At 41.4% G+C, this 26,108-nt stretch overlaps 2 protein-coding genes across 4 annotated transcripts in view; both read left to right on the forward strand.

Moving 5' to 3' along the window:
• HYCC2 (hyccin PI4KA lipid kinase complex subunit 2) overlaps positions 1 to 6,607 on the forward strand; it is a 56,380-nt gene extending 49,773 nt beyond the window's left edge. For all 3 annotated transcript variants that reach the window (XM_075711353.1, XM_075711354.1, XM_075711355.1), the window contains one exon: positions 473 to 6,607. In XM_075711353.1, the coding sequence (XP_075567468.1) occupies positions 473 to 1,077 (605 nt within the window). In that variant the 3' untranslated portion in view covers positions 1,078 to 6,607. The remainder of the gene's footprint in view (positions 1 to 472) is intronic.
• Positions 6,608 to 9,158: 2,551 nt separating this feature from the next.
• On the forward strand, positions 9,159 to 25,201 carry ORC2 (origin recognition complex subunit 2). Its single transcript, XM_075711356.1, has 16 exons — positions 9,159 to 9,249; positions 10,255 to 10,398; positions 10,698 to 10,784; positions 12,084 to 12,164; positions 13,518 to 13,549; positions 13,900 to 13,957; positions 14,761 to 14,939; positions 15,559 to 15,657; positions 17,273 to 17,382; positions 18,893 to 19,025; positions 19,434 to 19,530; positions 21,223 to 21,369; positions 21,968 to 22,139; positions 22,447 to 22,508; positions 23,288 to 23,406; positions 24,056 to 25,201. Exons 1-16 carry the CDS (start codon positions 9,159 to 9,161, stop codon positions 24,140 to 24,142), a joined length of 1,698 nt encoding a protein of 565 aa, XP_075567471.1. The 3' UTR covers positions 24,143 to 25,201.
• The last annotated feature ends 907 nt before the right edge of the window (positions 25,202 to 26,108 follow it).

Consider the following 26,108-nt stretch of genomic DNA (forward strand, 5'->3'; position numbering starts at 1 on the left):
CCGAGCACTCATCAGAGCTTACTCTGACTGGAAGAGATCCTGAACATGCTTAGATATTGCCTCAAAATAGGATAAAAATAGTCTGAAAGGCTTTTTTTTCTTTTTTTAGTGGTTTTTTTTTTTTAACTACATGTAGGAGGAAAATGGGCACCATTATCTGCAGACAGAACTAAACCAAATTAACCAAATGGGGCCTAATTCTTCTCGTTTATAGACAAATTTTGGGAGATATTCTGACTGATCAAAGTGATGTACAAGAAAGGCAAATCAAGCTCAGAGAGTATGTATTGTTAGATTCCGTTACTCTGCTAAATATGACAGGAAGATTATTGGCTGAGAACCAGAAATTTTAAAGCAAGTGGAAACTTGCTTTTGACATTCTGTGCTCATCTTTGTCTTCAGGTAACTTGAATGCTTGCTGTGTGTTCTGATTGGTTTGGGTCTTTTTTGGTTGTTTCTTTTTTCTTAATAGATGCTGAAGGTGTAAATGGAAGAGAAGAATCTGTGAACCTTAATGATGCTGATGAAGGATTTTCATCAGGAGCTTCCCTCAGCAGCCAGCCAGTTGGGACCAAACCTCTATCATCTGTATCCCAGAAGGGCAGCTTAAGGAAAACAGCAAGTGGACGTTCTGTTAAGGATAAAGAAACCTCTTCTGCAGCAAAATCCAATGAGAGCCCTCGAGATTCAGTAGCTCGGAAGCAGTACATGCACCAATCGACTGACCTTGGTGCAGATATAATTGAGATGACACCTACTAAAAAACACCTCAGTCTGCCTGCTGGGCAGGTGGTGCCAAAAGCCAACAGTTTGAGCCTGATCAGGACCGCCAGTGCTTCCTCCAGTAAATCATTTGACTATGTGAATGGCAGTCAAGCAGGCTCCAGTGTTGGAGCTGGTACAGAGGGTGTTACCAATCTAGCAGCTGGCAACACCAATAGGTTTTCAACTATCAGCCTACAGGAGGACCGACTAGGCCAAGCTGGGGAAGGTAAAGATCTCCTTCCCCCAGGGGGTCCCCTAACCAAGCAGTCTCGATCTCCAAGTTTCAATATGCAGCTGATATCCCAGGTGTAACTTTGACTCCCTTCCTTAGGACTCCCTCTTTCTCCTTAATCCCCAGGCACGTTCATCCTTAGGCAAAACATGAACCATCATCCTGCAGTGTGAAAATACTGACTGTTGTGATCTTGTTTGATTTGGTTTAGCTATCATACTGTATTACTGAAACAGCAATAATTCTTCCCTCACCTTCATCCCTCCCCCCCTTCCCTTGTAAACATAGTTGTGAAGCAGTATATAATGTACTGTATGCCTTTTTCCATGCCTTCCTTTCTCCTTGGGTGATGTGCAATCCATCGTAGGCTGATCAGTCCCATTTCAACACTGTGAGACTGGAGACACCGGCGGAAATGGTGAATGTGATCCCTATGAGATGATGCTTTGGCTTTGTTAAGAAATAGAAACGGGTTTGTTTTCTCAGTCTACAGTACTGCAAAGACTACTGGATCATGACTTTTCTTTCTCAGAACCAGGAGTGCCTCAGAGATTCTAGTGTGACTTTGGACCTCTCTGAGTCTGTGCAATTGATTCTGGGGAGGGGATTGTCATTGCTGCTCCTGGCTGCCTACAGCACTTTTTTCATTAAAACGAGGGTAGTTTTTTCTTGCCTGCCCCCAGTCTCTCATCCCAGAAGCTTTTGATGTTCAGCAACTGAGACATGCATATTAACAAGTTGTTTTCCCTCAGAGAGAGGATTCTAAGTAGATAATGTCGGTTACAATGCACTTCTAATGGCGTTGTAGCCATATGTAATGTTACATGTCTTCCCCTCCAGGACACAGGGTCATTCTGCATATAGACTAAAATTTAGACAACACCATGCTGTTAAAGCAATTTGGTTTGTAAGTGGGAGGGAAACACTACTTTCCCAGGAACTAATGGCTAGCTCTGCTCCATTTCTGTTGTTGTTGTTGTTGTGAGGTGCTGATCACTGAATTGAAAGGTGTATTCGGGTAGAGTATTTCTCAGGCTGCTTTCTGTGGTATCATGGCTGTTGGACACCCCGGCTCCTCTCAGCTGCTTTCTCAGTGTCCCTGAATTCAACCATAGAGTCATTTGAAGAATCCTGCAGCCCAGACAGACCATATTCTTAAGGGGCTGTCTCAGGGATAGAGACAATAGTTTGCTAGAAACACTGAAGCTTCAATGTGAAATGCTTTTCTAGGAACACCGTTTGCGCAAAGGGGTATTGACAGTTCTTTTCTCCCAGAAGAATCACACTTCACTGCCTTGGTATTTATAATCCGTTAAGGTTTTTTAACTCTTATTTTAGTGGATCAGCCCTACTCTAGAAAATTCAGAACTCATGCTGTTGAGCCAGGCCTTGAATGTGTATGACTGGTGTACGGGCACTGGCTGGTACTTAGGCTAGAGAACACTGCTTAGAAGCACATTTCTGGTTACATAGGAGAATGTTTGTCATTCTCTCTCCATCACTTTTTGGATTGCTAGAGAGAAAAGGGGAAAGTTCATCCTCTATGCTTGTCATGTATGATATCCTGGAAGTTTACTAATTGTAAACCCACAGGAAAGAGTTACGATCTTTATGTGGGCACTTTGGTTTCAGTGTCACTGTGAAGGTTAAACATAAGCAGTTATAAATAGCAGGCTATCTTTGAATGATAGTTTGAAGAAATTCAGGACAATGACATGGTGTTGCATTGCTGGTAGTTGGTTTAGGGTTTTGGTTTGGTTTTTTTCTTTTGAATCTCTATTTCAAATAGAACTTTTTTCCAAATTTACATTACAACTCATTTAAATATTTGAAAGGTTTTTTTGTGGTTTGACAAGTCACTTTGGCAGTCTAGTCTTCATATCACATCCATAAGTGGATTAAACAGCATCTGGACTGATGCAGAAATTCAGTTAGAGAGTAAATAGAATCATCAGAAAGAAAGAAAACCTTACAGTTTCTAAATTGAAGTTAATCTTTAAGGACCACCAGTCACACAGAGATGGAACTAAGGCAAAGTTGAGATTAAGCTACAGGGTATTTTCTGTAAAAATGTCAAAAGCTGTATATGGTTAAGCTCTATTTTATAAAGTTTTGCTAGTGGAGACAATTGGTAAGTTGTGGCTGAAAGTACGAAGTTTATATTTTGTGGAGACCATCACAAAGGAAATTCTATTAAAGAGCCATCACTGTAAATTGAAAAGGACCAAATAATTTGCTTAAATCTTTGGGAAAGAAAAGGTCAGGAGTGTCAGCTAATTTTTTAAGAATTACTTTATTTTAGTATTTTAAAAAGTAGAGTTGTTGATTAGCAAGGTTCTCTACTTTCTACATTTGCCATTATAAGCATTCCTCCAGAAGTTTTAGGACACTTAAATTGGCATCAGGCCAAATTTTACAAGCCTTTTTTTTTTTTTTTTAATGTTCTTGTGTGGAGTCCCACACAATTAAACTATTTCAGGAAAGCGAGACAGCTCAGTGACTTCAGATAGGGAAGTCAAATGTACGCGCATAAATTTGAATTGGTTAAAACTTTAGTCAAACTACCTTTTAAGATATTTTTACAGTTCTCATTTTGATGATGTGCCTTTTGTTATTGTTTCATCCATTGTATTTTGGTTTGTTCTTGTGTATATATACTTACCCCATATAAGGCTTTTTGAAGAGTTCAAATTTATCCCTGTAAAAAAAAAATATTTTTTGATGTGTGCTGATGTGGTACATCTATAACTTCTCAAAATTACTCTTTTAGTGCAATGTTTCAGTTGTGGGAGCTTGTTTTGTTGTTTTCCAGACAAGTACTGTTCAACATCTATCTTACAAAACGAGTCATAACTAATATCTGCAAACCAGCTGTAATAACAGGCTTTGCCAGTGCTGTGTATCATGTTTATTGTTAATGCTTCTAGATGTGTCTTAAACTATGCCAAGGTGTGTTAAGATCGTAGCAAAACTTTATACACTGAAGTTCAGTACACTTCAAAGTACTGTGGCAGAAATAAAATTAGAAGTGTCTGGGATATGGGTTGAGGGAATAATCTGCTGGCTTTCTGATTATATATGCTAAGTACTAAACAAAGTACAAAACATACTTAAATTTTCTGACACCTGTGACAAATATTTAGACTTAAATCTCTTTATCCTGAATTCACTCTGCTGTGTCTTGTTTTAGAACATTTGGTACTTGACATGAGGCACTAGATTTAGATTTCTGCAGTATTTCAGTGCAACTGCAGCTTTATAAAAGAAGGTCAAAAAGCAGAACACTACGATTTTTCCCTGTGTATGTGCACATGCATGCACATACATGTAATTCTTAGGTGAGGAAGTGTGGGTACTATATCTTGATGTATATATACATGTAAGCAGGGATAAATGAATTATTCCTTGATATGATTTTTACCACATCACAGTATGCTGCCATTTTGTAACTCGTTTTTGTTGGGCTTTTATAATTTTAAGAAAATATAAAATGTTGGGATTGCTAACTACAGCTTGATTATCTCTTTCAGGGGTTTATTGTGAGCAGCTTTTTGGTTGAATGATGAGCCATTTTTTTTCATCCTGTGGGCAGCAAAGTGATGAAGTAAAAATACCTATGAAAATGAATGTTGCAAGATGAAAGTTTAAATTGCTGTATTATCCTTTTAGTTTTCATTTGGAGACTTTGTGTGTCACTGTCCATTTTAAATGTAGATTTCTTTGAACACCCTTTCTGATGTGAATTTGGAAAAGTTTTTTAACAGCATACTTCATTCTGTAATGCTGAACATCATGTTGCAGCCAGTAAGCATTAGATCTAGTATTTGTAGTTTGCAAGTGCATCGGTCTTAAATACAACATTTCCAACATACTCCTGCTAGCTTTAACATGGTTATAATTACCTGTTTTAACATCAAAATAGTGAGAAAAAAAATTGTTTTCTGACAAAGTATTTATTTGCACTACTTATGAATACTGGAGTTTACTGGGACAGGGTTTTTTCTCACCATGTGAGGTTTACTTGTGTGTGGATAGGTACATACATTTGTCACGTGTTGACAATCAATTGCCTCAACTGTGTGTATACTGTATGTAAATATGAACATATTTTTCAAGATTAAGGGGGAAACCTGCATCTTAATGGTGGTAAGGCTACTCTGTAGTAAGGGGACCCCAACTCTACCCCCTTTTTGTCTCCAGATACTATGTGGTTTGTTTTACTTCTTTAATGAAGATTATTAGTGTTCTTGGAAAATTTTAGCTCCAGGGAAATTTCCCTCAATATTTAATGTATAACATGTTCAGAGAATTATATTTTGAAAAATTAATTTTGGAATAGATAAATCTGTGCTATGGCTGTATTTTAACCTAAGAGTTTAAACTTGTCCTATTTTATCATGAACCAGTGGCTATCTCTTTTAAGGGTTCAGCATTTTAACTTTGGTCACAAACCAGAAATTTTTGTTTGTCTTGGCTTACAAATTTAAACTAATTTGAAGACTAAGTAAGAACCAAGAATAACTTTTTTGAGTAAAATCATAGAAGTCAAACAGTACAGACTAGGTACTGTACTCATAATCCTGGAGGAGGTGTGGAAACTATAATGGAACATGTTTGAATGAAATATATGTACTGCACACAAAAAATGTTTCTGATCTTAGTAAATCTAATAATCTCATTCTTAAACTCTGCAGTTCTCTCATTGCCAAAGATATTGCTACCTTGGCATGTTTAATATAATTAAAGCATTTAAGCCATTAGCTAGGTCTCATTTTTAACAACCGTTTACATGATAGGAGTAGTTTGCATCAGAAGAGTAAACATGTCCCTTTTTTTATTTGTTGAAATTTCTTGCTTAGGATAATTGCGGGACTAAAGTTGCAAAATATCACTCCTTTCCAAGCATGGTAAGCAAAGAAGCCAGATCCTCTGTACTTGCATTGCATTCTTGGTTTATATCAAATTGTTCAATATTTTATATTTTCTTCAGTGTTTTAAATGCTGTTTATTTCTATCATATGGGCCTTAATCTCTCTTGATTATTTTTTAGTTTGTTTTCCCACTGGCACTCGGATAAACTTTGCTGTGGAAAGCTTTTCTGTAGGTAATTCAGGGTAACAGATCATGACGTGAGTGTTGTGTTAGTGAATACATGTATCTGTCAAAGTTTGCGTCATGACCAGCTGAAGAGCCAAAATACTCACCTGCCTCTTACACAGTGGTGGAAGACAATGGAGAGCTGTGAGCAACTTTGTCAGTAGCTCCTGAAAAAAAGCAGTAAGTGGAGTTTGCAAGACTGATATGTATGAGGATTTCCATGTAGTCATTATGAAATTTTATTTAAAATAAAACAAATCTTGGAACAAGATTTCAAAACATAACAGCTAGCCATTTCAGATAAACTTGTCTATTAAGTTTGGCAAGTGTCAAGGCCTGTGACATTAAAAGTTCAGAAGCAAGCTGTAGAAGTCTAAGGGTACCTTACAGCTTCCAGAAACGGATTTGGTAAAAAATCTGTCCCATGTTATTTGTCTGTATTTGAGATTTAATGAAAAAATTAAAATTTTTGCTTCCATTCTTTTATTTATTTTTCTGTAGGCTATTCCCCCCCCCCCCCCGCCCCGTTTTGTTTGGGTTTTTTTTACTGTGTTCATCAGCTTTTACCAAAGGTAGTATCCAAGGGACCAAATGAATTTAAAATGGGTCCATAAATTATCCCTCCTATCATAAAGGATTACTAAGATATTCCTGTGAGGAGCTGTTGATGGGAACAGATGTATAGTAAAACTTTGTGTCTGTACAGTAAAACCTTGCCCTACATTTTAGCTTGTGCATGATGAGCAAAGTGATGAGATCAAGTTTTATTAACCAATTACTTGGTTGTGAGCTCCAAGTGGTTTACAGTGAGATTTAGAGTGGAGTATCTTTGCATTCTGATAGAGCTCTTTAAAGTGATTTAAATTTTAGCTCTTGAAAAGGTGATTAATCACTCATTAAAATGTGGTATAGAATTCACACAGATTTTTAGTTTTAGAGGGTAAAATGGTCTGGAGATTTCTGTTCAGGAGTATCTCCTAGTAAAGTGACTCTATGGTGCTTTGTCATGGAAACTTCCTTACAAATCACTAGTGGATCCTGTGTGTTTGAGTCCTCATCCTCCCCAGAACTGATGACAAAACAGAAATAATAGTATGAATGAAGCAACCATTTACCTTTTGTTCTAAAATAAGGAGCACTTGAGTGACAGAAATACTGGCTATTGACACTGTTCTTTCTGTCCAGGCGGTTGTTACTGTTGTGCTAGACTTTCATGTTATTAGTTTATGAAAAATGCAAGTAGTAAAAACTTTGTGGCTTCAAGTATACAGTAGATGTGAGTTAACAATCACTCAGGATAAACCAACTTGTCAAAGTATTAATAGATTCCTAGTACTAGGGTGTGTCTGTGTGTTCTTGTGTGCCAGTGTTCAATGATTACTTTGAAACAAGACTTCTTACTGTTTTCTTGCAGATAGTGAATACTTTTGGGATGGCTATTACTAGCTGGTTAGTTATGGAAAAGTACCATATGATTAAATAAAATTGAGTCATTTAACATTTTTTCCATATCGAAGATTCCAGGAAAAAGCTAATAAAGATTTTTTAATAATTAAATCAGATACTCTTAATACATTTTAGATTTACTACAGTAGCTTTTATTTGCTATAAAAAACCCCTGACGACTAAATTGAGGTACCCCATGCTGCATTTTTTAAATTTGTAATTCCTGTACTTTACAATGAATCTTTTGATCTGTTTTCGTCCTTGTAAGAATACAGGATAAGCCGTCAATTTTACTAGCAAAAAGAAACATTCTGCAAGGGTTAAAAGATTATTTTCTTACTTGTTTCTGTCATACCAGGTTTGTTTCTCCGAACTGCGGTTTCTGAGGATTTTTACTACTTTAGCATTATGTAATCTTATCTCTGTCATAGAAGGAGCATAAGCAGCAAGCAGCCCACTCCTTGTGGACAAACAGGCTAGGCGAAAGGACGCGGGTTGGTGGTGTGAGCCCCTCTTCGCCAGGATAGCCCTGCGTGCTGGTATGAACCCCAGATGTTCAAGATCCGGTACTGGTGAAGGACTAAACCGAATGGGTTTTTAATAACCGCGACCTCTGCTGTATGATGTCCTTTAACCTGGGACCAGGGAAAATCTTCATTCTTAGACCTGAAGATGGCACGTGTTGAAGATCATGTTATTGGTGCATGTAAGCCATTATCTTAACTGTCTTACTGAGCTGGTTAATGCTGTTGACTGTTGTTGAAATGTGAAATGTAGTTACTATTGACTTTGTAAATACCTGCCAGAGATGAAATATAATTATTTTAAATCATTGTAAATAGAGATGTATAAAACTCGACACAATCTGCAATGCAGAAAAAAATTATATATATATAAAAAAATATATAAAGATGTTAAATAAATATTGTGCTGTATACTTTGTGAATAGCTTTTTTTTTTTTCTTTTTTTTTAACTTCTGATTTAGGTCGATGGGGGTGTGTAATGCAGGGTACAGCTGCAGGGTTTTGTAGCTCAGCCCCACAGACACGCGAGTGCCTGTGGTGGGAAGCAGCCACCGGGGGCTGCGTGTGAGTTAACTTTGCCTCGGAGCGTTCACCGTAGCTGCTGTCTTCTGAGCGTTTCTCTGAAGCAGAGCGGGCAGAGCGGGCCGGGGCCGCGCTCGGGGCGGCTTCGCGTCGTCACGGCAACCCCGGGCGCCCGCCCCGTGGGTGGGCACTTGGCTGGCAGCAGAAGTCCCGCCCTCTGGCCGCTTCCGCCGGCAGGAGGCGGGAAAGAAAAAAGGGTCGCGAATTGGCTGAGGCATAGGTCAGTCAAGGCGCGGCGGCGCCGTTCAGTGCCCGCCCCGCTCGCCCTCAGGGAGGGCGGCGGAGTCGCCCCTTGCCTGGCACGTGAGCCCGCCGCCGCCGCCGCCGCAAGGGCCGGCCGGCAGCCCGCGGCGGCGGAGCGGAGCGGAGCAGAGCAGAGCAGAGCGGGGAGGGGGCAGGAGCCCCGGGCCCGGGGCCCTCCGGAGGGCGGCGCCGTGAGGCGGAGGACAGCTCCGACGAAGCCGGGCGGGGCCTACGCGGGTGATCCGGGGGTGCTTGCAGGGTGCCCGCCATGAGCCAGCCGGAGGGGAAGGGCAGCGGCGCCCTGGAGGTGAAGTTCGTGCCCGACGAGGAGGTCCTGAAGCACATCGCTGACGACGCAGGTACGGCCGTCCCGGGGCAGCGCCCGGCCCAGCGCCGCCCGCTGCTCCCAGGGCGCTGGGAGAGGGATCCGAGGAGCCGCGGCGCCCCCCGGGCAGGGAGCCCTTCTCCGGCAGCCGGGGGCGGCTGAGCGCCTTGGCCGGGCTGCAGGCAGGAGGAGGGGGCCTTCAACGTCGTTCTCCTCCGACTGCCTCTTCCGCAGTTTATTTCTGTCCCCGCTCCGGCACATGGAAAGGGGCAGCTGCGGCACCGTGGCAAGAGCCCTCAGCTGAAGGTGGCGTGGATACTAGCTCTCGATAGTAGCTTCCCGAACAGCAAGGTGTGTGTGGCGGCCTGGGAGAGGGGGCACGAATAGCCTGGCTAACTTCCCAACCCCTGACGTGGTTGAACACAGAGAGAATCAAATCGGAACTAGGTTCGAGGTGGTTGCTGCAGGAGCCTTTTGCTGCAGTTTTGACTACTTCTAAGGTTTGGAACCTCTGCGGAGATGCTTAAAACTTGCCTGTACAAGGCACAGAGCACCCTGATCTGACTTTGCTGTTGGTCCTCCTTTGAGCAGAAGGTCAGACAGTCTCCAGAGGTCTCTCAGCTGAAATTCTCCCATGAGTGTACTAACAGCGTGTAGGCCAGGTCTTTCTACTTGCTCCCCTTTGCTAGGGAAGGTAGGGGATGCCAAATACCATCCCCTTTGCATGCAATTTAATACTTCTACATGTGAGTCACTGTCATTTCTCCCAAACTTTGGAAGGTGGTGTGTGCTGAAATGGGGATCTTGTCCTCATGGAGTGCAGGGGCCAGTTTTTGTGGTAAAGGAGGGACTAATGGCTGTAGGGTCAGCTGACCAGCAGGGCACAGACCAGCTATTGTTTTAACGGGACACCTTTTCGGCGTTGTATTTGTTTAGTGATTTGCACAACAGGAACTTGGTTTCTAAATGGGGTAGCTGCATACTACTGTAATAGAAATAATGAAAAAGCAGGAGGTTAAAGCTTTTATTGCAATCCTAGGTGTTAAAGTACGAAAGGACAAGACTCAGCTGACAGTCAGTGTGAAGAGGTTTGTGAAGAAGCTTGAGAATATTTCTGATGATGAAGCTCAGGAGATCCTGGAAGAGAAGAACTATGTTGCTGCTCTTGGAATATGTGCCCAAGGTATTAGCAGGGGAAAACCTAACACAGCTGTGACTTCAGCAGATTGTTGCAGTGTCAGGGTTGTACAATGTTGATGAAATGGCTTTTGAGGGCTGACCAGCTCTGGCTGTGCTTGTGGTAACAGGTAGAGGAGAAGATAATGATTCTAGGATTTTATTGTGATATTTATTTCATAACACCTGTGATATAAAGAGTCCTTTGAGCCAAATAGTAAAATGTTGCATTCCATCTTCCTTGGGTTGGGAATGGGAATATACCAGTGCTTTTTAAATAGCTGCAAGCAACATTTCTTTTCACAGATCCAGTGGGAAATGGCTCAAGTGTAAGTGGTGGTGAAGTTTACTCATTCCAGACTCCCAAATGCTCCAGCAAAATGGCAGAGCTGGGTATGCTTTCCTCTGTCTTCTTTCATTCTTGCTCTGGCTATGGTCTTCTTCTGAGTACTCTGTTAACATGATTTGTGACTTCTGTTTATTCAAAAGATATGTTTGCGATATTTCAATAGCTTTTATCTGGCTCTGTATCAGTCTTCCGTAGAAACAAAAGGATAGGGCTAGGACAGAGCAAAGGCATGGTGGGGATGAGAAATACAGATAATAAACAAAGACATAAGAAGAAGTTTCTTAATGCTGGGAGAAAGTCTGTGTGTAAGTACCAAAGGATAGCAGGGGTTTTATTTGTGTAACTTAGAAGGATATGAGAATGACTCATTATGTAGCAAAAAGTCAAAAAAAGGCAGTATTAGCTTTGTGTGTCAGGGGATTTCTCCTACTCAAAGAGCGTGCTTGCTAGGCTAACTGCAGACTTAGGAGAAGCAAGCAGAAAGTGGCAATTCTGGAGGGAGTGGGCTGTTCTGGTTCAAATAAGATGCTTGAGCCATGCTGTCACTACATTTCTTCTCACTTGGAAGAGTCTTTGTGTGCCCGGCACCATCTGAATTTCATTAGTGTTTAGCTGTCACAGCTACTGATATATCCTACAAAGGACGATCCAAGGGAGAGGGGTCATCCTTCTGTATCATTATACAGAAACTGGCTTCCATACCTCTTTATGTCTCCTCTGGGCTTCTGCTGTGTCTTGGGAAGCTGTGTGTTTCTTACACCTCTTTCTGCAGCAGGGTAGGTTTTGCTGGTGTTCCCTCCTGGAGCCATGACTCCGTATGACTTGCCTCAGTTTTCAATTGAAGGCTGTTTTTCTTAAGGGATTGTTAGCAGGATATGGGGGCCTTCCATATTCAGATCAGTGATTCAACTTCAGCTTGTGCTGATAAGTAGTAGAAAGAGGTAAATAGAATACAAGAACCCACCTCCTGAGGAACCAATCTGTTTGCTATACCTGATGCTCTACTGTATCCAGCTGAGCAGTTTTACAGGACTAAGTGAGCATGACCCAACATTGCTCTGATTTGAAGTCATGTGGTCTCCTAGAGAGCAAAGCGTTCTCTGCCATTGCGTCAGCTATACTTGTAAATGAATTAACTGAGTTCAGTCTTTGAAAATCTTTGTTAAGGATTACATTCACTGTTAGGGTTAGGAAAAAATGGAAGTATCTGGTGCACTTCCTGAAATAGCTAGGGAATTAATAGGAGAGTGTTTCAGGTGTATGGCTCCATTGGCTGACTCGCCAGAGCTGGGAGTTTTGTATCTGACATGTGAAACTTTTTCCCTTCTACCTATTTCCTACAGCCTCTGCATTAGCCCAGACACCAGGACAGAGTGTTGCACCTGAGTGCCCCGAGAAGACAGCCAAAACCCCTCAAAGCAGCAGTAAGTCCTGTGATGCTTTGGGGAACTGAAGCTGAGTGAATGGGGGTTATATTTCTATGTGGGTGGTGCAGGGGATGCTTGAGTGCCAGCTTCTATCATGCTTGAGTAGTCTAGTCAGCTTAACATTGCAGACTGAACTGCTTGGTATACGTGGCCTCTGGTTCACCTGGGTTTCAGATCTTTTATTCTGCCCTGCTGGTGTAGAGAAAGCAGGAACTTCTCCCTCATCTGTTGATGTGACGCTTAATGATTTCCTCTGTGATGAACAGAAATGCTTGCACTTGAGAGAGTTACAAGCTGGGCTGATGTATTGAGCACCGAATAGGCAGGACTGTGTGGGTGTTCATGTGGAAATTCACGCTTTATTATATGATATTCAAGCACCCAGTGCTGTAGGGTGAGATACAGGTGGGAGAAGTGAGTGCAGGTCAACACTGGTAAGAGCATGTTACTTTGTGCTTAGAAATGGAGTCTGATGTGCTCAGGGAGAAGACATTAGCTCATTTTTCAGCCTCTTCCCTCCTGCTGATGGCCTCCCAAAGCTGTGACCAGAATTAAAAGCTGCCTTCTGTGGTAATAACATTGACTATCTTTGTTGTCTCCTTGCCTGCCTGTCAGGAACTAGAGGCTTCCCTCATAGGATAAACCACTGTCGTGGTTTAGCCCCAGCCAGCAACTAAGCACCACGCAGCTGCTCACTCACTCCCCCTACCCCGGTGGGATGGGGGAGAGAATTGGAGGAGTAAGAGTGAGAAACACTCCTGGGTTGAGATAAGAACAGTTTAATAATTGAAATAAAGTACAATAGTAATGCTAATAGTAACAGTATAATAATGATAATAATAATAATGATACACGAAGCAAGTGATGCACAATGCAATTGCTCACCACCCGATGACCGATACCCAGACAGTTCCTGAGCAGCGATCGCTGCTCCCTGGCCACCCACCCCCCCCCCCCCCAGTTTATATACTGAGCATGACGGTCATATGGTATGGAATAGCCCTTTGGTCAGTTTGGATCAACTATTCTGGCTGTGCCCCCTCCCAGTTTCTTGTGCGCCTGGCAGAGCATGGGAAGCTGAAAAAGTCCTTGACTGGCATAAGCAGTACTCAGCAACAACTAAAAACATCAGTGTGTTATCAACATTCTTCTCCTACTAAATCCAAAACACAGCACTATGCCTGCTACTAGGAAGAAAATTAACTCTATCCCAGCCGAAACCAGGACAACCACCCAGGAAGCTGGTGCAGTGTACCTTTGAATAGTGAATGCCTGTTTTTCTAATGGGCCATCTTGTGCCACTGTTGAAAATATGCAGTTCTCTGAACAATGCTGTTTCTTGCTTTGCAGAACGTTCAAGTTCAAACAAAGTACAGCAGAGGGTAAGTGATGACCCCTCCTTGTTTGGGTTTTGTTTGTTTGTTTGTTTTGTTTGGGGTTTTTTTCCACTTCTAAAACTTGAACTGACCAATTACTACAGTTCTGGAAAGGAAGGACCTTGAAAAGCTTCATCCATGGTAAGATGTCTCTCCTAATCCAACTAGGCAGGAGTAACTCAGGTGAGAACCAGAGAACCAGAGCTATCATTAATCATTGCCTCTGCTTTGCCAGTTTCTTGCAGGCTGAAATAGCTTGGAAATGTAACCTGATTCTACTCTTTGCTTGGTAGAGGGCTGTTTTGAGGAGGTATATGTTTCTTCTTCTAATGCATGTTTTTTCCTTGCTGTTACAGAGTAAAAAGAAAGAATTTGTGTCTACCACACCTTACCGTCTCAGAAAGAGGCTAGCAGGTAAAGATCAACCCTTGCGGTCAGCTGCCACAGTCAGTGAGGTACTGTGTTCAGACGATAGGTGGGCTTCTGCCTGTAGTAGCAGTCTGACTGAAGCAGTCCGATTCATCCTGCAGAGAGTGTAAAAATGTCCTTAAGGAAGTCTATGTAGACCTTTTCCCTACAACAGATTGCTACTTAGGTAAGGGGTGGAACGGTTAGAAGCACCAAGTTGCTGAACTTCAGTGACATGATCAAAAGAGACAAAACTCTCAGTAATCTAACCTGCGCTGATGCTGAAGTCTGGCACGATTGCTTGAACCAAGTCATGAAACTTTTTGATGATGGCTGGGATATTCATGGTAAAGTATTTCCAATATCTGGGTGGCTATATGTGCTCAGAGTGAATGCAGAGGAGAGTTTAGTGTGTGGCATTTCACGTTCTATTTCTTCTTTTGTGTTGAGAGACCAAGACTGAGCCAGATTCTGTCTGTGGTCTTCAATCAACATTGCTAACAAATGCAATGTGGTCTTTTACAAAACCTTTTTTGCAGAGTGTGACCCAGAAGATAGTCAGCTTGCATGATTGGCATTTGGGAAAACTGAAGTAGAGATGCTAAGAGAAATAGGGAATTCCACTGTCCATTTTAGGCGATGTGTGTTTGCAGTCCTCTTAAGCATTGATTTTACTTTTCTGTGAAATATATTTAAGAATTATATGCTTGAAAAACATCTAGAGGATGTATGTGAGAGCACAAGATGGTGCAAAATGTGTTCTGTGTAAGAAGTTGTTACTAGCTTTTAACCTTAAATTTATGCTCTAGCTCCAGATCCCTATTTAGAAAGTGAGAGTGAATATTCTGCTTCCTGCTCAGAGGAGGAGGATGAGGAAGACCAGAAGGAAGTCAGCGCTGTAGGTCGAAAGACCCCAGCAAAAACTAAGGCTGCATCTATGCCTCCTCCCAGAAACACCCTAGCCAAAAAAATTAAGGAGGACAAGATGGTGAGTGTTCAGAAAATATAACCCTGAGCCAGCAAGCGTGTAGGGATGTTTAGTGACAATAAGCTGTCAGTGACCACACCTATGGGCAAGAACTGCTAGACTCATTTCAAATCAAACCAACTGGGCTGGCTTTTGCTGTACTTCTGAGCGATCCCTGTTGGACAGGCATCATGTGGGCTAATCCAGTCTGTATCCTTAGCAGTTCCAGAAGGAGAAGTTCTAAGATGTCCATGAGGCAGGAGACCTTGTACAGAGAAAGGATGAAGAAATTGACTCCTATAGTTTCAGAAGAAGCACACGTTACTTCCTGGCTTGGTGTTCAGCTTCTTTGTCTGATTTCCATCCAGCACCAGGGATCCCCACACCCCCTTAGAATTATTGCTATGTTCTGCTCTCTCGGAATCTCTTTTCTGTCTCTGTCTTCAGGAAAGAACCACCTGACTAGGTTAGCTTTGCAGAATGATACTGTAGAAGCCATTTTTGCAAGTATCTTCTGGCTTTCTATTCATCCTTGCTCTATGTCTCATATTGGCCATCTTCAGACATGTTTGCGGGTGCAAAGAGAGAGGGGTGACTTGATAGCAGGAGGAGTGTGGCTGATCTTACTGTCCCTTTTTAGAGCAACCTGGTGGAGGAATACTTTGAAGCTCACAGTAGTTCCAAAGTGCTCACTTCGGACCGAACGCTGCAGAAGTTGCAGAAAAGAAGATTGAATCAGGTACGCTTCGTAATGAATTACACAACTCTCAGGGCTTTTGATTTGTTTGATGAAGATTTCTCTCATCAAAACTTCCTGATGTTGCTATTTTCACTTTATTTCTGCTGATTACATTCTCAGTGGTAATGCTGATTTAGGTAGCATTTTAAGCATTATGTCTCCTACTGCTGCTCTGAGCAGGGACAGGGCCCAGTTGTTTGAACCTGAGACAGTAAGGAGAATGTAGGGAGAAGGCACTTATCAGGTGAGCAGATAGTTGAAAGCTGCAGTTACCAGAACAGGTTAAAATTTGCTTTTGGGGGAGGAGAAGAGGGAGAAGCAGAGTTGTAGAGACCTGTCTTAAAAATTATCACCAAAACAGCATTTTTGTCAATGAAATGCTTAGGGGAATTACAAGCTGTTTTGACTATTTATGTGTAGAGGAAATGGAGAGCACCCTTTTTATCTGAGCATTACTGGGTTAAGCCATATGCAAGACTGGGACAGCTCTAAATGTTGTCACCTAGTGTGTGAAATGCACTTTGTCCTCTGGAAGACAGGAACGGTAGTTGTGGTGACTGAAATACTGTATTTTTTTTTCCATATGCCACTTCTACAAGACAGTTCAAAGCAAGCAGTTGCACCCTACAGAGACAGGTACACAAGGACACGTGCCACAGAAGCGCGTAAAATACTTGGAGCTTTCATGTCTGTGACTGCTTTTTGCACCCATCTGTGTTTTAAAAGATGGCGTATATGCAGATTGCCTGATGCCTGCTGTTTTCTGGAATTGCTACCCAGAGAAACATCTGGATTCTGAAGTTCTTTCATAACAGCTCTGGAAGGAAATCAAGGCTTTCAGTATTAAATCTACTGCTGGCTCCAAAGAAATTGAAGGCTTAGCAATTCTGTCTCTCAATGCTTTATGTTTGTCTGACACATTGCAGCTGTCTCTGTGTTCTTTTCAGAGTAAACTGTCTTCTACTGCAAGGGAGTGGAAAGCAAAGCTGTTAAAATCGGAGAGAGAGGGAGGCCAGTGTAGATTTGATGCTTTTGTCATGCTCCTGTGCTGTTTAAACATCAACATCCCAGCATATCATTAAAGTTGAATTAATCCTTTGATTCTTGATGCTTTTGAAATAATACTTTTTCTACATTTATCTGTCAGCTGCAAATTATGATGTTTGTGAGCATTCTCTTGTAGTGACAAACACCTGAACCATTGCTAAGCATGTCGATTGGAGCCCTTGCTCCTGTGAGCAGGGTTGTGATGTTGGTATCTTCCTGGTACAGTGCTTGGTGCTGTGTAAGCTCTGAGTGTGTCGATTATTTTGGTAGCGGTTTTCCCATACTCAGCAGGAAGAGATAAAACACAGTGCGATACTGGTTCTAGTCCTAGTCTGGCTGCCATTTTCCAAGATAAGGTTACTTAATCTCTGCTTTGTTTCTCCAGTAGCAAAACTGTGCTTAGAGGGGTCTTCATGGAAAAAAACATTAATTCAGTGCACCATCAGTGAAAACTGTTCTGCTCCCTAGCTAGAGAGCATATTAGAGGGGTATTTGTAAGGACTGCAGATATATGTCTTGTTTTTTCACAGCTTTGAATGACTGTCATCTTATCTGTTTCTCAACACAGCAAACACTGCATGACCTTTTGAAAAAAGCTCCCCTTGCCTATGCTGCTGAAATTAAAGAGCTAAACCAGCAACATGAATCCCTGTTTTCCAAGTGGATGCTGCAATTACAGTAAGTATCCAATGCGAATCGCTGAAGAAGCCTAGTAAACAGGCAGTGCCAGTAAGCTTTACCCTCATGTCAACAACGTCCCGTGGATCAGTTAAGGAGTGACTTTTTCTTCTTTGATTGATTGCTTAAATTTAAAATTAAGTGACATTAATTTAGTACCACATTTCCTGTATACCAAATCACATCTGACTAACTCCTTGAACTGAATGCCTGAAGTGAAATGAGGTTGCATTCTGCCTGGCTGGTTTGTCTGTGCCTCTGTAAACCAAGCTAGAGGGCATTCACAAACAGGGAACATGAATAATGAGAAAACAAAGTGTCCTTTGTGAGCAATCGGTTTTGCTTACAGCAGCGTAGTTGGTAGTGAATAGCCCAGCACCAATTTCTTCAGTATGTGGCTATCCCCAGCGGTGTAGCAGTTAACTTTGAATGCCTATGGTGCCTAAGGATCTAGGCACAAAGAAACGTTGATGCTGTTGGAAATGTTAGCAGTATAAATTTTATCTGTGTTTGTGTGTATCTTCATGGGAAGGAGAAAAGACTAGGCATCCAGGAAAGCAAATGGGCAACTATAGAGAGCTGTGAGATTCTGAAGCACCTTAGAGAAGGCATGCCACTAGCTCTGAAGTTAAGTGCTGAGGCAGGAGCAGATGTTGGTGAGGAGAAAACCCCTTGGAATCTTCGCAAGGCAGTGGAGTATAAAGAAATTTGTGGTCCATGGGGAGTGACAGAGCATATGAAAAAGACATTAGAGTTGAAAGTTGGAGAGTTGCAAGAGGAGGAGTTCTCTGTGACTGGGTGATCTGGGCAAATGTATGGCATGGTAGAAGGAACAAATCCATAGATGGTACTGAAGTCAATGACAGTTGTTGAATACCTTACTTTTGCGCAATGCTTTTTGAATGACCTGTTACTCTTCTTTCTGGTCAAGATGATGGTTTTCCTGCTTCTCAAAAATAAACAAAGACTTGTGATTCCCTACCATGTTCTCTTTATGCTTTCCTCCCTCTTTCTCTGTGGAACAATTAAGATAAGAAAGAGGTATGAGAATAGTTTTTTTGCTTTGAAATTGTGCCTGCGGATCAGAGTAGAAAACCACTATGAAGGCTTACTTTTTTTTTTTTCTTGTAATTGCTGTGACCCATGGTAAACATTTAATATAATCACTGGTGATAGGGTGAATGTGAATGCTGCTTACTCTTCTTTATTTGAAGTTGCAGATCTAGTCTCAAATTCTTGGACAATACCATTTTCTTCCATAGATGTTTTGCTAAATTTGTGGGCCTCCAGGCTGTTAAAACTCTTCTTTTACTAGGATGCATGTGCCACATTACAGATTCCTTGCAGCTAACCTTATTTGTCAGCTGTGAGCTGAAGGTAAGTCTGGAGTTGATGAAACATGAAATTTTTAGAGGCAAGATTGCAATGGATCATTTTGTTTAATGAATGTATGAACCTAAAAAGGGACTTGTACTTTTTTGATTCAGTGTATTTGCTCATATCTCTGCAGCCTGGGTTTCAATATCTTGCTTTATGGACTGGGCTCAAAGCGTGATTTGTTAGAGAAGTTTCGTACCTCTGTGCTCCAGGATTCTGTTCACCTTGTGGTTAATGGATACTTCCCCAGCATCACTGTGAGATCTGTAAGTGTGGGAAAAGCTTATGGGTTTATCTAATCATCCCATGTTACAGATAACTAAAGTGTTTGAACAAAAAATGTTAAGGAAACCTGCTGCATCCTATAGCAGCAGAGTCTTGAATGAAGAGCACTTCCTATCTCCCTTTTAAGAGTTTAAAGAAATTACCCCATGCGTTTTCTAAGGAATTGCAGTAATTCCCATCATTAATAGATATTCATCAGTCTAAAGCATTATTTTATGTCACTGTTTTGAAAAGGGGTAGATATTTTTGGTTTACGTTGACTGTTTTGGGGATTTGGTGGTGAAAATCAGATTACCTGCCTCATGACAGTCAGTGGCTGTTTCGGATTTTCTGCACTAGGTCCTTGAGTGCCAGAGCCCTTCAGAAGGGACTGCTGTTTTCTTTTTCAGATTCTCAACTCCATCACAGAGGAGGTACTGGACCATATAGGGACCTTCCGCAGCCCCCTTGACCAACTTGAATTTGTCATTAAAAGGTTTAAAGAAGGTAAAATGACTAACTTTATACATAAAAACGTTAGAGTCTACTTAGTGTTGGGAGAGCCTGGGCATTTTCTTTCGTCATAGTTTTCGTATGTGCAGTTACAGTTTCTTAGTTTATTGTAGCTAGTGTACCTTCTTGCTTGTAATTTATGCCACATATATGAAAACACACATGCACCAGGAATATATGTGTATGTGATCCCAAGCTGTTACCTCAGTCAGTGTTTCACATACTAAGTTCTCCTAGAAAAGGAAGGAAGAAGGCAGGAGTGTTCTAACAAGACAGAGGCTCCTCGACCCTTTGGCAAACTGAAATGCTCATGTCTCTTGCTTTTAGCATAGTGCCTTTGTGCTTTATTTACATGGTGTTTCTGTAGCCACATGTTTCCTGGTGGAAGACAGCATAGGTAAACTCCAGCTACATGAGGGAAGATGGTTCTTAGTGGCTGCTTGAAGACCTGATATAAACCTCACTGAAATGAACAGAACAAAGAACTCGCAAACAGTTTGGAATGACAGTTGTTGGCAGATATCAAGTCCTTTGAGTTCCTCTGGAAAACTGTGGCCTGAGGGTCTTTCCATAAATTTCAGTATAGGCTGGATTAAGGCTGAAATGTACACAGCTTAGTGGAATGGTCATTTAATTTTAATATATGCAAATACTGACATTAAGATGAAATAAAGGACAGCATTGTCAAACAAACAGGTTAGAATTGGGTTCAAAAGCAAATTTAATCAGCTATTGCCACACGGAATGCTTGCTGAATTCTTTCTGAATATCCATTTTACTGCTTGTGGATACATACACAAATTGCCATGGAATCTTAATTGTGCATGGTGTTGGTGTTTAAGTGTGTTTACATTTTGTTTTTCATCATTACCGTATCAGTATTTCTGGTGGGACTAAGTGAAAAAGACTGATTAACGGAGGTACCCACCTGAATCTACAAAAATCAGTCTTGTATAGTACACTAGCTGATCTGACTGGGAGTCTGAGGAACCTTTGGTTTCCATTGGCAGCCAAGTATGTATTCATTTGCACAAAAACTGGCTGCTGTTCCAGAATTGTTTCTGGAGTCAGGAAATAGCTGTTCCCAGGGATAAGTACAGCAGCAACAAGCTAGCTGGAAGTTTTAACATCTACCATTTGCATTATCCAAGCTAAGTCTTTGTAACTTCTTTTGAGAACTCAGTGGGAAAAATTTCCAATGAAGTTAATATGCTTTGGATCCAACCCTGAATAGAAAATGCATTTTCATTGTGTGAGGAGGAGCTTAAGGATCCTAGTCATGTAACTCAAAAACAGCTGAATAAACTGTGCTTAGACTTCCATCCTAAAATACATTTGAATGACCTTGAATTGCAGGACTAAAAGTCATAGCTAAAAGGGCAATTCCTGTTAAAGCCATGAGCAAGTGGAAAGTGGATTATAAGAGAAAAGTTTAAACTGCAAAAAGAACTGTAGCTGTGATGAGAACTGCAATACAATGAATTGAGAAAAAGCCTTTTAGGTGCTCAGAAACACCAAGTGTGGGATAGAGATCAAAGTAAGCTGTACAAGGAAAGTGATTTGATATTTGAGTGATGAATATGGAGTCTGATGGAATAGACATGACCTAGGCTGCACTGGGAATGGGAAACTACTTTGTGTGCAGTTTCTTTGATTGGTTCTCTGCTGTTTTTTCTGACTTTGCAGATTCATCTTTAGAGCTCTATGTCCTCATTCATAACCTGGACAGCCAGATGTTGAGAGGAGAAAGAAGTCAGCAGATCCTTGCACAGTTATCCTCTCTGCCTAGCATTTACCTCATTGCCTCTATCGATCACATCAATGCTCCTCTCAGTGAGTCCCCTTGGGTCTGATGTAGCAAAAGGAGAAGAATCTGCGTTCTACTTTGGGGCTGCTGAGCATGTGTCATAAGCTCATGTGTTACTGTTGATGTGCAAAATAGATCTGGTGATGTTTGTATGGTGGGAACAGCTAGAAGCCCCGATTGGGACTGTGGCTGTGTTGAGCCAAAACCATATAAAGATACCAAGAACTACCAGTCACTGATCATAGTATACAAATAGACTCCAAGCTTCTGGCACCCTTTGATTTAGGGACTTACTGAAATGGAGACTGGATGTTATGTCTGTCATTGCATCTAAACAATTTTGTTTATCAGCCAGAAATTCCTTGTTCACTGCTGACTCTGGAAGGATTTACTGTATATCTATGAAGCTGGTATGAAAAAGGGATGTGTGCAAATGTTTTGTTGCAGAGAATTTGTCTTGCTTGAACTGCAAGTATCTCTGTGTATGTACTGTGAATTTCACAAGCATACATTGTTTCCTCAAATTCTACAGTAGAACTAAGTACATTTTAATATTGCCTATTTAACACCTTAGAAGAGATAAATCTCCCAGTTCTTTCTGCTCTTTCTTTTCTCTCTGTCTAGTGTGGGATCAGGCAAAGCTAAGTCTCTACAACTGGCTTTGGTATGAAACAACCACATTTAGTCCTTATGTGGAAGAAACATCTTATGAGAACTCACTTTTAGTACAACAATCTGGATCTTTGGCTTTGAGCTCCCTAACGCATGTCCTGCGCAGTCTCACTCTCAATGCCAGGTAAGACATGGTTATACTTCATAGTAGCACTTACTGAGGACCCAGTCCTACTAGGTTACTCTGGTCTATATCTAGCAGGAGGCAATCCCTGTTTTCTGACAACAGTGTTCAAGATGAAGATGGTAGGATCTGGGTTCCAATTGATTGGTTACTTTAAATGAACGGTGTTTGGATAGCAAGCCTTGACCAGGACTTTGTGCATGTATCTTGTCACTGGACATGAGGGAAGACTCAGTTAATATTTTCTAATGGTGGGGCTTTTTTTTTTTTTTTCTTTTTGATTTTCCCCTCTCCTCCTTTCACTTAGGGGGATATTCAGACTGCTTGCTCAGTACCAGCTGGAGAACAAGGACAACCCATCTTATCCAGGTATGTTACCTACCTTTTCTCATCTGTTTGGGGTATTGCCATTGCCAGCTCAGTCACAGTGGCACTGGCTTTTGGTATGCAGGTTACATCACCAGCAACAGAAGTGCTGTAACTGTTGGCTTAATGAGACTCAGTGACATTGACTGTCTTTCTAGTGGTACTGTGTCTGACTGACAGGACTGACAATACACTGGCTGGTTCTGAAGGACCTCCTCTTACTGTTGTCTGCTTTGATGTTTAGACATGACTGAGACCATTCATGGGGGACTGTGGAGTTAAAAAATTAAAATAAAGGAAGAATATGAATTTGCATAACTAGCACTTAAAGGACCAGGAAAGACAGGAGATTCTGTTCCCATGCTGCTCCTAAGTGACTTCTGATGTTTCTTTGCTTTCTAAGATACATGTGGAATATTCTGTCACAGTCTCTAACAGGTGCTGAAGGGGATATGAATAACATGTTAATGGTAAAGAAAGTTGAAAGTAAGATAGAGGAGTTGGAAATTAAGAGTGATTAACCATGTTGGGAAGTGCATTTAAAGTGCTATTAAAATTCCATTAGGCAAACAGGGTGACTGGAATGTTAATTCAGCTCTTTTCCATTAATTACTGAAATATTAGCTTGGCTGTATACTTGAAAGAAATGATGCTGTTACTGTAGCCTCTGTGGTCTAAGCCAAAGCAAGACTTGTAGGTGAGATAATATGTATTGTTAGACCTGGAAAAATCTGACAATCTTACCACTTCAATTTCTTGGTTTTGCCTTTTTCTATCTCCAGGACTGTCTTTCCAAGACTTCTACCAGCAGTGTCGGGAGGCTTTCCTCGTGAACAGTGATCTGACACTCAGGGCACAGCTGACAGAATTTAGGGACCACAAGCTCATCCGGACCAAGCGGGTGAGTTGGGAGAAGATGATTATTCTGGGTATTCAGCCACCTTAAACAAAAAAGATGCTTACTTGCTACTAAGTGTCCCTAAGTCACCACTGTGCAGCTCACACTGAGGCTGTATTGTTTGAAGCACCTAGGAACTAGCAAAGGGCTGAAATTCTGTAATTGCAGCTCTTTCCATACCTCCAATTTGTCAACACCCTTTACATGGATAGGGGGCTGTAAAAATGCAGTGTGCTTTGGTCACTCAGCAACCTACAGGTCTCTTCTTCTGAAGACCTTCAGAAGTAATGGGCTCTGGAGCCTGCCATTCTGCTTCCAGTAGTTACCTGTATTTGCATGAGGGAAGAACACAGGCTAGTCCTAATAATGAGGCAGTATAGCAGTACTAGATAGGGGAACAGTGTTGAGCTGTGTAGTGTCAGACTAGCATAGCCCACCAGAAGATTTCTCATATACTGACTTTTCTCAGTATTTGTACATTTCCAGTATTGCTCTAGTGAAATATTCCTGGGTTTTAGCAATGTCATCCTTCTGAATGCTGGCCAGCTCTCACCCAGACTGCAAATAAACATTGGTGTTGCAGTGCTATCTGGTGGCTTGCATTGCACTGTGCACTGGTGCTAACAGAATGTGTATGCATGTCTGTTCTCAGGGAACTGATGGTGTGGAATACTTACTAATTCCTGTAGATGACAGTACCTTGACCGACTTCTTAGAGAAAGAGGATGAAGATGTATAATGTCTCTCTGTTCTCAAAGCATCTACGGCAATTGGTCTCAAGCGCTGCTGGAGAGGGGCCTATACAAGGATCTCTCTCCCTCCAACCCCAAGGCTGCTGGACTACTTACTGAAATGTAATAACTGTAATGAACAATGCTTGTTCAGCTACTTCAGGTAGTTTGGAATGATGACTTCTGTAAGCAAGGCATCTCTTGCTCTGTAGTTAGATTTGTCTGCTTTGTCTCTTAGCTCAGATGATGCCTTCTTCATATCTATGCAACCAACGTTACAGCCAGAAAAACAAACTCGGTAAGATTGTGCCTTCTGCTCTCTACCTCACCAGACAGGAGGGTTTGATAGGAGCAGTTTACTTGGGAAGTGCAAACCACTAGATGGTCAGAGCTTTAGTTTGTACTAGTGGTGCAACTTTTCTCAACTGAGTGCTTTCCAGTACTCCTTTACCAGTTAGACAAGACTAGCTTCCAGTGTATGAAGAAGCCAAGATTTATAATGCTAAGAGACCTGCCTTGACTGCATGAGGAAAGGAGAATACTAGTGGGTTTGGGACACTGTGGGTAACTTATTAAATTCTGGCAATAGAAATGAAGGACTTGCCCCAAACCCAAACACTTTTATAAGAAGATGTAGATAATTAAAATTGTGATGGACTCAAGTCATTGCCTCTTGGTGAGGGTGAGAGGATCCAGCTTCTTTCATCTACTTTCCAAGTTGCAATCCAGGAATATGAAGAGGCTGTGAAGTTTTGTTTATTTTTTAAAAGCTTGATTGTATATATGTATTTTTTACATCAGGAGTGTCCACTGATCCTGGAGGAGGCCTTAAATGCCATTTATAAGCTCTCCCATTTTTTAAGCCCTTAGAGGCTGGGAGACCGCTGAAGTTGACAGCTTTTCTTCACTTTTTTTTCTCAGGTATGTGGGAGTAAGCCCTATAGTTCCATCAACTGTAGTCTGCCAGCCAGACTTCAGGGACTCTGTGTCTAATATTTGGTAGCTGTGTTACAGCTCAATGTTGTAATAGTTCAAATCAATCAAATAAAGTACTTTATTAATTTTCATTACCTTGTGTCTTCTACAATCTTTTTATGTTACAGGAAGATAGAGATCCTTCTGACAGTTATGTGAAAGCCTCATTTTCATTATTATGTCAAGTATCTGTGCAAATCCTCATGCAGTGTGCAGAAGATTTCAAACTAATTAGTAAAAATATTTTATAGTGTTTCTTATAAGGTATCAAAATTAAAAATAGTTTGACTGCCTTTTAAAACCAGTATATAGCTTTTGAAGAGAACCAAAACATCACATGGTATAATATTGTTACCTGGTCTACCCCTCACTGACAGAAGCAACAGAGATGTTTACAGCCTGACTTCTGTTTGTATGGAAAACACAGGGTGTCTGCTTATCCCACTGACAATTTGATTCTTCAAATACAGGACCTAATTAGCTTTGCTGGAGAGTCTGATAGGGAAAACTGGTACATGCCAGCAGTACTATCCAGCTTCCCCCCCCCGCCGAACATTTTCCAACTAACATTCTCTTTTGGTAGCATCTGCATTTTACAGACTGTAATTCCAAAACTTCACAAAATGCATCAGATCCTGCCTGTCACTACTTAGGCTACCGTCAGATTCACTAAAACTGGGATCAAGGTAGCGTGTCTTACCCAAGTTCTGTAAGGTAGGTGTAGAGTTCAAGAACAAGAACTCTGTCACTTGAAGAGATGCGTTCTTGGAAAAACTTAAGTATTGTAGCTAAGCAGCAACCGCATGCTATTTTTGCAGTCCTTTGACTCTCTCCACAGTTCCTATGAAACTCAAGATTTAATTTATATTCTGAGTACATACGGAAGACACCACCTAATGGGTTTACGGATAGATAGTGATACCATGGTGCACTTTCAGTGCAATGATATCTGGTTTTCTAGATATGAAATTTACTTCAATGAAGTGCTGTACTCATCCT

The sequence above is a fragment of the Pelecanus crispus genome, chromosome 5 (genome assembly GCF_030463565.1).
Source record: "Pelecanus crispus isolate bPelCri1 chromosome 5, bPelCri1.pri, whole genome shotgun sequence".
Taxonomy (NCBI): domain Eukaryota; kingdom Metazoa; phylum Chordata; class Aves; order Pelecaniformes; family Pelecanidae; genus Pelecanus; species Pelecanus crispus.

What these genes read in the sequence shown, in the direction of transcription:
- ORC2 (XM_075711356.1), top strand. Translation starts at nt 9,159, where the DNA reads ATGAGCCAGCCGGAGGGGAAGGGCAGCGGCGCCCTGGAGGTGAAGTTC. An exon ending in GGACAACCCATCTTATCCAG is followed by an intron (nt 22,509 to 23,287) that starts GTATGTTACCTA and finishes TTCTATCTCCAG; the next exon opens with GACTGTCTTTCCAAGACTTC. An exon ending in AGCTCATCCGGACCAAGCGG is followed by an intron (nt 23,407 to 24,055) that starts GTGAGTTGGGAG and finishes GTCTGTTCTCAG; the next exon opens with GGAACTGATGGTGTGGAATA.